This window comes from Hipposideros armiger, unplaced genomic scaffold (genome assembly GCF_001890085.2).
Source record: "Hipposideros armiger isolate ML-2016 unplaced genomic scaffold, ASM189008v1 scaffold_1083, whole genome shotgun sequence".
Classification (NCBI taxonomy): Eukaryota; Metazoa; Chordata; class Mammalia; order Chiroptera; family Hipposideridae; genus Hipposideros; species Hipposideros armiger.
In genome coordinates this window covers 111,512-125,222 of record NW_017732433.1, presented here as the reverse complement: position 1 = coordinate 125,222, position 13,711 = coordinate 111,512, and the positions used below count along the sequence as shown (strand labels likewise).

Genomic DNA, 13,711 nt, shown 5'->3' with positions numbered 1-13,711 from the left:
CACAATGTGATGATATATAGATGATATATTATAGAAATGCACACTTGAAACGTATATAATTTAACTAACCATTGTCACCCCAATTTAAAAAAAAGAAACAAAGAGCTGGTTCTTAGAAAGGGTAAATAAAATTGACAAGCCTCTAGCAAGACCTATCAAGCAGAAAAGAGAGAGAACACACATAAATAAAATCAGAAATGAAAGAGAAGAGATTACAATTGACACCACAGATATACAAAGGGTCATTAAAGAATGCTATGAACAATTAATTATATGCCAACAAATTTGACACTCTAGAAGAAATGGATAAATTTTTAGAAACATACAAACTTCCAAAGCTAAAGCAGGAAGAAACAGGGAACCTGAAGAGACTAATTAGTAGCAATTAAACTGAAGCAGTAAAAAACAAACAAACTCCCAACAAACAAAAGTCCAGGTCAAGAGGGCTTCACAGGTGAAATCTATCAAACATTTAAAGAAGAATTAGTACCTATCATCAAACAATTAGAAAAAAATTGAAGAGGTAGGGACACTTCCAAACTCATTCTACTAGGCCAGCATTACTGATACCAAAACCAGACAAAGAAAATACAAATAAAGAGAATTACAGGCCAACATCCCTGATAAATATATATGTAAAAATTCTCAACAAAATATTAGCAAACCAAATTCAACACTACATTAAAAGGATTATACACCATGATTAAGTGGGGTTATACCAGGAATGCAAGAGTGGTTTAATATCCTCAAAATAATTAATGTGACTTATTGTATCAAAAAAACCAAGGATAAACATCATATGATTATCTCAATAGATGCAGAAAAAACATTTGACAAAATTCAACATCCATTTATGATAAAAATTGTAAATGAAGTGGGTATAGAAGGAACTTACCACTTTGATATAGGCTATATATGGTATGCCCACAGCTAACATCATACTCAATGGTGAAAAGCTAAATGCTTTTCCTCTAAGATCAGGAAGAAGACAAGTATGCCCACACTCACCACTATTATTCAACATAGTACTGGAAGTCCTGGCCACAGCAATCAGACAAGGAAAATAAATAAAAGGCATCCAAACTGGAAAGAAAGAAGTAAAACTGTCACTATTTGCAGACGATGATACTATATATAGAAAACCCTAAAGAATCCACTAAAAAATTAATAGAATAAAATAATTCAGTATAAAAGCAAGATACAAAATTAATATACAGAAATTTGTCACATTCCTAAACACTAATAATGAACAATCAGAAAGAGAAATTTTAAAAAATGATCCCATTTACAAGTGCATCAAACAGAATAAAATATTTAGGAATAAATTTAACCAAGGAGGTGAAAGACTTGCACTCTGAAAACTGTAACATTGAAGAAAGAAATTGAACAGGACAAATAAATGGAAGGACATACCATTTTCATGGATTGTTAAAATGACCACATTACTCAAAAAAAATCTGCAGATTCAATGAAATTCCTAGCAAAATACCAATGTCATTCTTCTCAGAACTAGAACAAATAATCCTAAATTTATATGGAACCGCTAAAGACCTCAAATAACCAAAGCAATTTCAAGAAGGAAGAACCAAGTTGGAAGTATCATGCTTCCTGATCTCAAAGTCTACTACAAAGCTTTAATAATCAAAACAGTATGGTACCAGCAAAAAACAGACACATAGATCAATGGAACAGAATAGAGAGCCCAGAAATAAGCCCTAGCTTATATGGTCTACTAATCTGTGACAAAGGAGGTAAAAATATACAATGGACTAATGACAGTCTCTTCAGCAAATGGTGTTGAGAAAACTGGACAAATACATGCAAAATAAAAAGAAACTGGACCACTCTCTTACACCATATAAAAAAATAAACTCAAAATCGGTTAAAAACTTAAATGTAAAACCAGAAACCATAAAACTCTTAGAAGAAAACACAAGCAGTAAACTATTTGACATCAATGTGAATAACATATTTTTGGATACATCCCCTCAAGCAAGGGAAACAAAAGTAAAAATAAACAAATGGGACTTCATTAAACTAAAAAACTTCTGCACAGCAAAGGGAACATTCAACAAAACAAAAAGACTGAATGGGAGAATATATTCATAAATGATATATCCAATAAGGGGGTTGATATCCAAAATATATAGGAAACTCATATAATGTAATAATAAAAAAACAACCTGGGCCGGCCGAGTGGCACGATGGTTAAGAACTGGCTTGGGACGCCAGAGGGCCCCGGTTCGGATCCCACATATAAGGACCAGTGACGCTGCCCTCCGCAGCTAAGATGCTGAACAACAGCTCGACCTGGAGCTGGGCTGCCTTGAGTCGCTGGCGACGGAGTAGGCTGCAGCCCGTGGCAGTGGGTTGCCATGGACTACCGTATGTAGCCAGCAGCCAGTGTGAGTGGCCAGCAGCTGCAGTGAGCGGCCGTCCAGAAGCCGGCGACTGATCTGCCTCACCCGGGAAGAGCGCAATGATGGTGCCAACTTGGGCCAGTGAAGCAATGTCCTCCACAACTAGACTGAAGAACAAAATGACAGCAACTTGTCTGCTCCCCTTCCCCCAATTCCCTAGCACCGTTCCCATCCCCCCAATTCCCCAATAAAAATCTTAAAAAAAAAGCTGTCATAAAGTCTGATCACTCATGTCACTCCCTTGCTCAAACATTATGTAACGGGATGCAGAGATCACCTCAGCAGGTTCTCCTAGGGTTTAGGTTTCCCGCTGTGATAGCGTGCTATGCTGGTGGAGTGGGCCAGCTCTCAGCATCTCATATGTTTGAGTCCCTCTCAATGAGGGAAAGGGTCTTTTAAAAAAAAAACCAAAAAACAACCTGATGGAAAAATGGGCAGAGGACATGAAAAGACATTTCTCCAAAGAAGACATACAGATCACCAACAGACATATGAAAAGATACTCAACATCACTAATCATCAGGGAAATGCAAATCCAAACCACAATGAGATATCACCTCACTCCAGCCAGAATGGTTATTATCAAATAGTCAAGGGCCGGCCAAGTGGCGCATTGGTTAGGAGTTGGCTTGGGACGCCAGCTCTGAGCAGCAGGGCACAGGTTTGGATCCCACATGTGGGCCAGTGACGCTGTGTCCTCTACAGCTAAGATGGTGAACAACAGCTCAACCTGGAGCTGGGCTGCTGTGAGTTGCCGGCGATGGCGTAGGCTTAAGTGGGGCTGGCCAGCAGCTGGCTTGCGCTTTTGTGAGCTGCCATGAGCCGCCGTGGGCAGCCATCCAACGGCCAGAGAGCAACTGCCTCACCCGGAAAGGTGCAATGATAATACCAACATGGGCCAGTGAAGTGACATCCTCTACAACTAGAGTGAAGAATAAAAGGACAGCAACTTGTATGTTCCCTTTCCCGGATTCCCCTATGCTGTTCCCCTCCCCCAATTCCCGAATAAAATCTTAAAAAAAAAAGTCAACACACAACATGTGTTGGCGAGGATGTGGAGAAAAGGGAACGCTTGTGAACTGTTAGTGGGACTCCAAACTGGTGCCACCCCTAAGGAAAACAGTATGGAAGTTCCTCAAAAACTAAAAATAGATATTTCATAAGACCCAGCAATTCCACTTCTGGGTATTTATCCAAAGAAAACAAGAACACTAATTCAAAAAGACATATGCATCCCTATGTTCATTGCAGTATTATTTACAATACCCAAGATATGGGAGCAACCTAGGTGTCCACCAATAAATGAATGGATAAAGAAAAAGTGGTGTATATATACACAATGTAATATTATGCAGTAATAAAAAAGAATGAAATCTTGCTATTTGCGTCAAAATTCATATATCTAGAAAATATTATGCTATGTGAAGTAAATCAGGCAAAGAAAGGCAAATACTGTATGGTTTTGCTTATATGTGGAATCTAAAAAAGCAAAACAAGTGAACAAACAAAACAAAAATAGACTCATAGAAACAGAGACCAAAGGGATGGTTACCAGAAGGGAAGGGGTGAGGGAATATAGTGAATAGTACTGTGATAAGTTTGCATGGTGACCAGTGATTACTAGAATTAGTAGGGTGATCACATTATAAGTTATAAAAATTTTGAATCACTATATTATTTGAATCACTATATTTACACCTGAAACTAATATAACCAATATTGTATACCAACTACATGTAAATAAACAATTTTTAATATCTTTCAAATTGGGGTGATTATTATTATCTTGGGAACATTTCTTATGATCATTTATAAGATTTGTATATGCTGTACTCACACTAAAAGAAAACCAAGGCATGTTCATGCTGTGATCACTACAAATTAGCCCCATTGAGTACAATTAGCCTTTGAATGAAACTGTAGTAAAAATAATTGGTCCTTTCCTAATGCTTTAACCTAAAATTGGCATAAATATTGGCTGGTTATAAGACCCTTAGATGGCAAGTGTGTTTCTAACCGATATCCTCTCTCTGAGGGACACAATGGACCCAGGGAAGGCAATGCCACCCTGACAATGGGGGACTTTAAAACATTTTGCTTGATCTATGATGCTTTCTGAAAGAAAAATCCTGATTAAAGTGGAAAATGAGGAAAAAGTGAAGATGGGTAATATGTAAAATGGAGTCACTTTAACCAAGCTGCTAAAATTATTAATATAATTGAGGCATGAGGAAAGACTATTCTTTAGCCTGGGAACTTAAAATTTTTTTTTAACTTTCTAGTCCTGTGTCAATGCCTGGAAATACATCTGGACCTCCAGATAACTCTCTAATTACACCCTAAGGACTCACTTATCCAGATCACCAGATTATCCCCTGAAGGACACACACATACATCCACCTGACATCAGTTATCTGGACCACTGGATGTGACCAGACCTCTGGTGCCTAGCTTCAGGAACACCTGACATCAAGAACACCTGGCATCCATCATCCTGACTGTAATCTGACTGACAACCATCCTGAACCAATCCTAGAGCTAAGAAGGCAGGGCTGAAAAGTCTTAAGAATGTACTTTTTACTACAATAACTTTTAACTTTTCTGCCTTCTTTGGAACACTTGTAGGTTTTTGCCTAGCTGTGTTTCCAGTTTGCAAAGTCTAAAACCCTTGAATAAATCTCTAACACTTATTTCTAGCAAAGCCTCCAGACTCTTTTTGAGTTTCTTTGACAATGGCAAGACAACTGAGGAAATAAGCATATTGCTATCTAACACATACCACAAAATTGATACCCAATAAAATATAGGTCAAAAAGTAAAAACGGAGATATTTTTTTAAATCCTTTAAGAGTATTAGAAGAAAATAATGGTGTTTTAACATTCTTTTTTTATTAACGTTTATTGGGGTGACAGTGGTTAGTAAAGTTACATAGGTTTCAAGTGTACAATCCTGTAATACATCTTCTATATATCACATTATGTGCTCACCACCCAAAGTCAGTTCTCCTTCCATCACCATTTATTTGATCCCGTTTACCCTCATCTACCACCTCCTCCTCCCTTACCCTCTGGTAACCACTAAACTATTGGCTATGTCTGCATTTTAACATTACCGAGATGGGGAAAAACTTAAAAAAAAGATACCCACCCATGCCTCCACAAAAATAAATTGCAGAAGGTATTAAGAGAAAAACACGTTTATAATCTTATAGGAGGCCTTCCTATCAAAGAAAGGACACAGGATCTCCAAGAAGGCTGAGGGCTTTGCTTGCGGGGATGGGGGTGTGTGAGCCTCCGGTTCCAGCGCAGTGGTGGCCCCGCCCACCCCTCCCAGCACCCACTGCTTGGTCCTTGGAGGGCGTACTTACCAGCCTCACAGCCCCTGACTCTGCCTCCGCCGCCAGTCCAAACCGAATGGGAGAGGGTGAGTGCCCGATGCCTGAGCCAATGATTTCCAGTGACTGGGCCCCCGCGTCTACCAGTGCCCGGCGCCAGGTGGGCTCTGAAGAAAACCCCGCAATGGCGACTGTGCCGCGCTGGCTTTGGATCCCAAAACGCATGCGCCAATGGCGATTTGGGCGGACCGCTTCCCACCTGCCCCGGACCTCCTCCAGCTGCTCCGCTGTCTGCTTTTCACCAGGGCCCGCTAACCCGGGGAAGCTTGGGTCTCCGCCCACGACCCTCAACTAATTTCGGGTTCAGGGAGGTCCCTGGAGAAGGTGGCGAAGACCCTCCCGTATCCCCCGCCAATCAGAAACATTGGACTGCCCGGCTCCTGTGCGGTGTCCCCTCTTCGTCCCCAAGGCAACAACACAAGACAGCGTGCTCCTCAGTCCTGGAATACCGCCCCACTCTGCCCATTTTATATCGACAAATCTCTAAAACTAATAGTGATTGAATAATTTTTTCCCCCAATACACCATGAAGAATAATGAAATCCTTTTAATGGGGATAACATTTTGCTTAATTGGGATTCAAAATTAGTTCTCCATCACCAAAATGGATTGCTAAGGTACATCTGTTACTGCTGGTCTATAATGATCTTACATAATTACATCTTTGAAAACTTTTTCAAGCAGATACTGCCAAATACTGGTATCCATAAGCATATGATTTAAATTGAGCATATTGATTGGAAGACATTTATAGAATTCCAGTATATTCTCTTTTTTTAAATTTTATTTATAAGCATTTATTTATTCATTACTCAGGTACTTAGACTTTTTCTGCGAGTGTTAATGAGTTTGTTTTTCTTAAAAATTAGTTTCAGGTGTGCAACACAGTGCAATAATTATACTTTTTACTCCTTAAAGTGACAACTCCCCTCCCCCAATCTGCTGCCCCACTACCCATCCCAACAGCACCCCCAAAATCATATATATCTATTACAATTCCATTGACTCCACTCCCACACTATACTCCACATCCCGTGACTATATATATATATATATATATATATATGTATATATATATATGTATATATATATTTATTTATTTATTTATTTATTTATAGTTGACATATGATATTATACAACATCAGCTTTAGGAGTACAGTGCAGTGATCAAGCCTCTACTCCATCCATGAAATGGTCTCCCTAACTAGACATGAGACCATGTGACACCCTACAAAATATTTACATTATTAATTATATTCCCCAAATTGTCTTTCATATCCCTGTGGCAATATTGTAGTTACCTATTTATGCTGTCTAATCCCTTCCCCTTCTCCCTCATCCCCACTCCATTCCCAACTAGCAACCATCAGTTTTTCCTCTATATCTATGAGAATATTTCTGTTTACTTTGCTTGTTCATTCAGTTTTTTAGATTCCACATATAAGTGAGATCATATGGTATTTCTCTTTCTCCAACTGACATATTTCACTTAATAGTCTATAGGTCCATCCATATTGTTGCAAATAGTATGATTTGATTCTTTTTTATAGTGGAGTAACACTCCATTGTATAAATGTACCACAGTTTCTTAATCCAGTCATCTACTGATGGGCATTTTAGTTGTTTCCAAGCCTTGGCTATTGTAAATATCACTGCAATAAACATAGGGGTACATATATTTTTTGAATTAGCATCTTGGTTTTCTCTGGATAGATACCCAAGAGTGGATTGCTGGGTCATACGGTAGTTCTATTTCCAGTTTTTTGAGATACCTCCATACTGAGTTCCATAACAGCTGTACCAATCTGCAGTCCCACCAAAAGTGCACCCAGGTTCCCTTTTCTCCACAACGTCACCAGCACTTGTTTGTTGATTTATTGATGATAGCCATTCTGACTGGAGTGAGGTGGTATTTCATTGTGGTTTTTATTTGCATTTCTCTAATATTAGTGAGGTTGAGCATTTTTTCATATGCCTGTTGGCCATCTGTATGTCCTCTTTAGAGAAATGCCTCTTCGTATTCTCTGCTCATTTTTTAATTGGGTTGTTTTTTTGGTGTTGAGTTGAATGAGTGTTTTATAAATTTTGGATACTAACCCCTTATCAGATATATCATTGGCAAATATCTTCTCCCATTCAGTAGGCTTCCTTTTTGTTTTATTGATGATTTCCTTTGCTATGAAAACCTTTTAAGTTTGATGTAATCCCATATGTTTATTTGGTCTTTTATTTCTCTTGCCCTAGGGGATATATCAGTAAAAATATTACTGAGGATAATGTCTGCAAATTTACTCCCTATGTTTTCTTCTAGGAGTTTTATGGTTTCAGGTCTTACATTTAAATCTTTAATCCATTTCGAATTTGTTCTCATACATGGTGTAAGTAGGNTAGGAGTTTTATGGTTTCAGGTCTTACATTTAAATCTTTAATCCATTTCGAATTTGTTCTCATACATGGTGTAAGTAGGTGGTCCATTTTCATTTATTTGCATGTGTCAGTCCAATTTTCCCAGCACCATTTATTAAATAGACTGTCTTTACTCCAATGTAAATTCTTGCTTCCATTGTCATAGATTAAATGACCATATATGGATGGGAAATGACCACATATGGATGGGTTTATTTCTGGGCTCTCTATTCTGTTCCATTACTCTGTGTCTGTTTTTATGCCAGTACCATACTGTTTTGATTACTATAGCCTTGTAGTATGATTTGTTGTCGGATAGCGTGATATCTCTCACTTTGTTCCTACTTTTCAAGATTGCCATGGCTATTCAAGGTCTTTATGGTTCCATATAAATTTTAGGATTATATGTCCTATTTCTGAGAAAAATATACTTTGTAGTTTGATAGGAATTGCATTGAATCTATGTATTGCCTTAGGTAGTACTGACATTTTAACTATACTAATTCTTCCTATCCATGAACATGGTATGTTTTTCCATTTATTTGTATCTTCTTTGATTTCTCTCTTCAGTGTCTTAAATTTTCTGAGTACAGATCTTTTACTTCTTTGGTTAAATTTATTCCTAGATACTTTACTTTTTCTGAAGCAATTGTAAAAAGGATTGATTTCCTGATTTCTTCTTCTGATAGTTTATTATTGGTGTATACAAATGCAACTGATATCTGAATACTAATTTTTTATCTGCTATCTTACTAAATTCAATTATCAGTTGTAACAGTTTTTTAGTGGATTCTTTGGGATTCTCTCTATATAGTATCATGTCATCTGCATATAATGACAATTTTACTTCCTCCTTTCCAATTTGGATGCCTTTTATTTCATTTTCTTGTCTGATTGCTGTGGCTAGAACTTCCAGAACTATGTTGATAAAAGTGGTGAAAGTGGGCAGCCTTGTCTTGTTCCTGATCTTAAGGGGAAAGCTTTTAACCTTTCCCCATTGAGTATGATGTTTGATGTGGGCTTATCATATATGGCCTTTATTATGTTGAGATATGATCCCACTGTTCTTACTTTGCTAAGAGTTTTTATCATAAATGGCTGCTGGATTTTGTCAAATGCTTTTTCTGCATTTATTAATATAGTTATATGATTTTTATTTTTCATTTTGTTAATGTGATGTATTACGTTAATTGATTTGCGAATATTGAACTAACCTTGCATACCAGGAATGAGTCCCACTTGATCGTGGTGTCTGATCTTTTTAATGTGATGCTGAATTCGGTTTGCTAGTATTTTGTTGATGATTTTTGCATCTGTCTTCCTTAGGGATATCAGCCTGTAGTTTTCTTTTTTTTTTTTAAATATCTTTGTTTGATTTTGGGATCAGAGTAATAGTGGTCTCATAAAATGTGCTTGAGAGCCTTCCCTCCTTCTGTATTTTTTGGAATAATCTAATGAGAATAGGTATTAATTCTTTTTTGAATGTTTTGTAAAATTCACCTGTGAAGCCATCTGGTCCAGGACTTTTGTTTGTTGGAAGCTTGTTAATTACTGATTCAATTTCTTTTGTAGTAATCAGCCTGTTCAGAGTTTCTGTTTCTTCTTGGTTCAGACTTGGTAGATTATGTGTTTCTAGAAATTTATCCATTTTATCCAGGTTGTCAAATTTGTTAGCATATAGTTGCTCGTAGTGTTTTCTTACAATTTTCTGTATTTCTGCAGTATCTGTTGTCACTTCTCCTCTTTCATTTCTGATTTAATTAATTTGGGTCCTCGCTCTGTTTTTTTTGGTAAGTCTGACTAAGGGTTTGTCAATTTTGTTTATCTTTTCAAATACCCAGCTCTGGGTTTCATTGATCTTTTGTGTTTTTTGGTCTCTATTTCATTTATTTCTGCCCTGGTCTTTATTATTTCCTTCCTTGTACTCCCTTTGGGCTTGTTTTGCTGTTTTTTTTCCATTTCCTTAGGTAAAGATAGTCTGTTGATGTGAGTTTGTTCTTGTTTATTTAAATAGGCCTGTATTGCTATGAATTTCCCTCTTAGTATGCTTTCACTGCGTCCCATAGATTATGGGTTGCTGTGTTTTCATTTTCGTTTGTCTCGAGATAGCTTTTAATTTCTTCCTTGATCTCATTTTTGAGCCACTTGCTATTTAGTAACATGTTATTCAGCTTCCAGATATTTGTGTGCTTTCCGGATTTCTTCTTATAATTGATTTATAGTTTCATAGCATTGTGGTCGGAGAAGATGCTTGATATGATTTAAATCTTCTTAAATTTATTGAGACTTGTTTTGTGGCCTAACATGTTGTCTATCTTGGAAAGTCTTCCATGTGCGCTGGAGAAGAATGTATATTTTGTTGCTTTGGGGTGAAAAGCACTAAAAATGTCAATTAAATCTAGATGGTCTAAAGTGTCATTTAAGGCCACTGTTTCCATGTTGATTTTCTGTCTGGAGGATCTGTCCATTGGTGACAACAAGGTGTTGAAGTCCCTACTATGATAGTGTTACTATTGATCTCTGTTTTAATGTCTGTCAAAATCTGTTTTATATATTTAGGGGCTCCTATGTTGCGTGTATAGATGTTTACTAAGGTTATGTCCTCTTGTTGAATCGATCCCCTTATTATTATGTAGTGCCCTTCTTTCTTTTTTATTGTGGTCTTTATATTAAAGTCTATTTTGTCTGAAATAAATATTGCTACTCCAGTTTTTCTCTCATTTCTATTTGCATGAAATATCGTATTCCATCCCTTTACTTTCATTCTGTGTGTGTCTTTTGATCTGAGATGAGTCTCTTGTAAATGGCATATACATGGGTCCTGTTTTCTTATCCACTCAGCCACTCTATGTCTTTAGATTAGAGCATTTAGCCTATTCACATTTAAAGTGATTATTGATAGGTGCATATTTTTGCCGTGTTGTTATTTTTATTTCTGGTCTTCCTTGATTAGCTTGTTTTCCCCTTTCTTCTGATTAAAAAAAGCCCTTTTAACATTTCCTGCAATGCTGGCTTGGTGGTATGAATTTCTTAAGCTTATTCTTTTATCAGAAACTCTCCATCTCTCCTTCAATTTTAAGTGATAGCCATGCTGGGTAGAGCAATCTTGGTTGTAGGCCTTTATTTTGAGTCACTTTGAATATTTCATGCCACTCTCTTCTGACCTGCAGAGTTTCTGTAGAAAAGTTAGCTGTTAGTCTTATAAGAGTTCCTTTTTATGTAACCTGCTGTCTTTCTCTTGCTGCTTTTAGGATTCTGTCTTTGTCTTTAACCTTTGCCATTTTAACTATGATGTGTCTTGGTGTGGACCTGTTTGGGTTCAGCTTGTTTGGAACTCTCTGTACTTCCTGGGCTTGTATGTTGATTTCCTTCACCAGGGTAGGGAAGTTTTCAGTTATAGTTTTTTCAAATACATTCTCAATCCCTTGATTCTTCTCTTCTCTTTCTGTTATTCCTATTATGTGAATGTTGTTGCATTTGATGTTGTCCCACAGGTCTCTTAAACTATTTTCATTGTTTTTTATTCTTTTTGTTGTTGTTGTTGTTGTTGTTGTTCCAACTGGGTGATTTCTGCTATTTTATCTTCTAAATTGCAGATCTGGTCCTCTACTTCATCTAATCTACTGGTGATTCCTTCAAGTGTGTTCATCATTTCAGTTATTGTATTCTTTAGTTCTAACTGGTTGTTTTTTATGATTTCTCTATTTCTTTATGTCCTCACTAAGTTCCTTAATCATTCTTATCATCAGTGTTCTAAACTCTGTCTCTGAAAGGTTGGATACCTCTGTTTCATTTAGTTCCATTTCTAGAGGTTTCTTCTGATCTTTTTTTGGGACACGTTTCTTTGTTTCTTCATTCTGGTTGTCACTCTGTGAGTGCTTCAATGTATTCAATAGATCACCTATGCCTTTCATTCGTTGCTGGTGCTCTTGTGGTATGTGTCCTTTATATTCGGATTGCACAGTCTCTATATTCTCCTGTACCATATGTTTCAGAGGTGTCACTGTTGATGTTGCTCTTTAATTTCTTTTGGCTTGACAGAGGGTGAGATTGAACCTCAGACTTATTAGCTGGGAGAATTAGCTCTATTCACAGTGTGTATGATGCTGTGTGGTGTTTGATCCCCTCAGAGGATGATTGGCCACTGTGGGTTCTTGTAGATGTGGAAAATGTCCTTTGAGAGTGCCACTTATATATTCAACCAGGTAGTATTCTGGTTTTGTCTAACACTGGTCTCTGGGTGTATTGAGGCAGTTTACGAAAATGCCCAGGGACCCCTAGGCCTGTTGCCACCTGTCAGATGCTGGTAAGGCCCACCTATTGAAAGAAGCTCTTTAATGGTGTGTGTCTGGCTATTTGACCTGGTGTTGATGGTGCCTCTATGATGTGGAACTAGCTTGGCAGGTTGGAGGTCAAGTGAGTTATGTGATGTGATTGCTGGTTTTTAAGACGTTAAGGCAGATCCAGGTCTTACACCAATACCTTCCCTGTGACCCCTTTGTATAACATCCCAAGGGCACTATAGCCAGCCTCCAACTCATGCTCACAGATTCACAAAAGCTGCTGTTGAGTGGCTGTGGTGCAGATTTGTGATCAGTGAACACCCTGAAGATGACCCCGGGGTTCTGCAAACAACCTTCTGTTGTAAAAAACTTTTCCCACAGTTTGTGGGTGTGGGGTCAGTCACCTCAGCACCCCAGTTGCCCCTGGCAATGCAGCTGTAGGTGGGCGAGGTGGTGTTACAGTTGTGTAAAGCTGTGACCAGTAGTTACTACAAATTCAGTGTAGTTTCAGCTTCTGGACCAGTGCTCGGTCCACGTCCACTTCATAAAACAAAAACAAAGCAAGGCAACCCAACAACACCAAAAAACAAATACATTCCCACTGAAACTCAATAAGCGATAATCAGACAGGAGAAACAAAAGTATTTAAAAGAGACACAAACACAAAAACAGGAGACGACAAAAAAACAGTGACCAAACTGATATCCAGATAAATAAGCCTGAGAAACAATAAGAAAATCAAAACAGATGAAAGAAAAGAAGGGAAAGAAATAAAACAATGAAAGAGAAAAAGAAAAAAATAATAATACGAAAAGAAGGGGATAGAAAAAAGGAAAAAAAAGGGAAAAATTAAAAAAAATGCTCTTCACCTGCTTTAATGTGCAGACCACTTGTTCAGCAATAGAGAGTCTCTGGGTGACTCAACACCAGCTATGTCGGGGGGGAAGGACTCAACGCGTCATGCGCCGGCCTCCTTCTCAGGCTTGCAGTGAGCTTCCAGCAATTAGTTGCTGTGTTCTCTGGAACCGTGCTTGCCACCAAAAATCTTCACAGGTTGTTGCGGGTTTGCTGCTGCAAAAAACCCTCTGTGGCCTGTGGAGGTGGGGACCAGGCACGAGGGGCTCATGGTGCCCCCAGCAACACAGTTCTAGGTGGGTGGGGCAAACCCCCAAGGCACCATGGGGTGTGGTCAGTGGCCCCCACCAAG

General features: G+C 38.1%; 1 protein-coding gene across 2 annotated transcripts in view; it reads right to left on the bottom strand.

Moving 5' to 3' along the window:
• The window catches only part of ZNF713 (zinc finger protein 713), an 86,443-nt gene extending 80,363 nt beyond the window's left edge, over positions 1-6,080 (bottom strand). The window contains exon 1 of one of the 2 annotated variants that reach the window (XM_019632130.1): positions 5,789-6,080. In XM_019632130.1, coding sequence (XP_019487675.1) covers positions 5,789-5,980 — 192 coding nt within the window. In that variant the 5' untranslated portion in view covers positions 5,981-6,080. The remainder of the gene's footprint in view (positions 1-5,788) is intronic. The other variant, XM_019632131.1, reaches the window with a different exon arrangement.
• Positions 6,081-13,711: the final 7,631 nt, after the last annotated feature.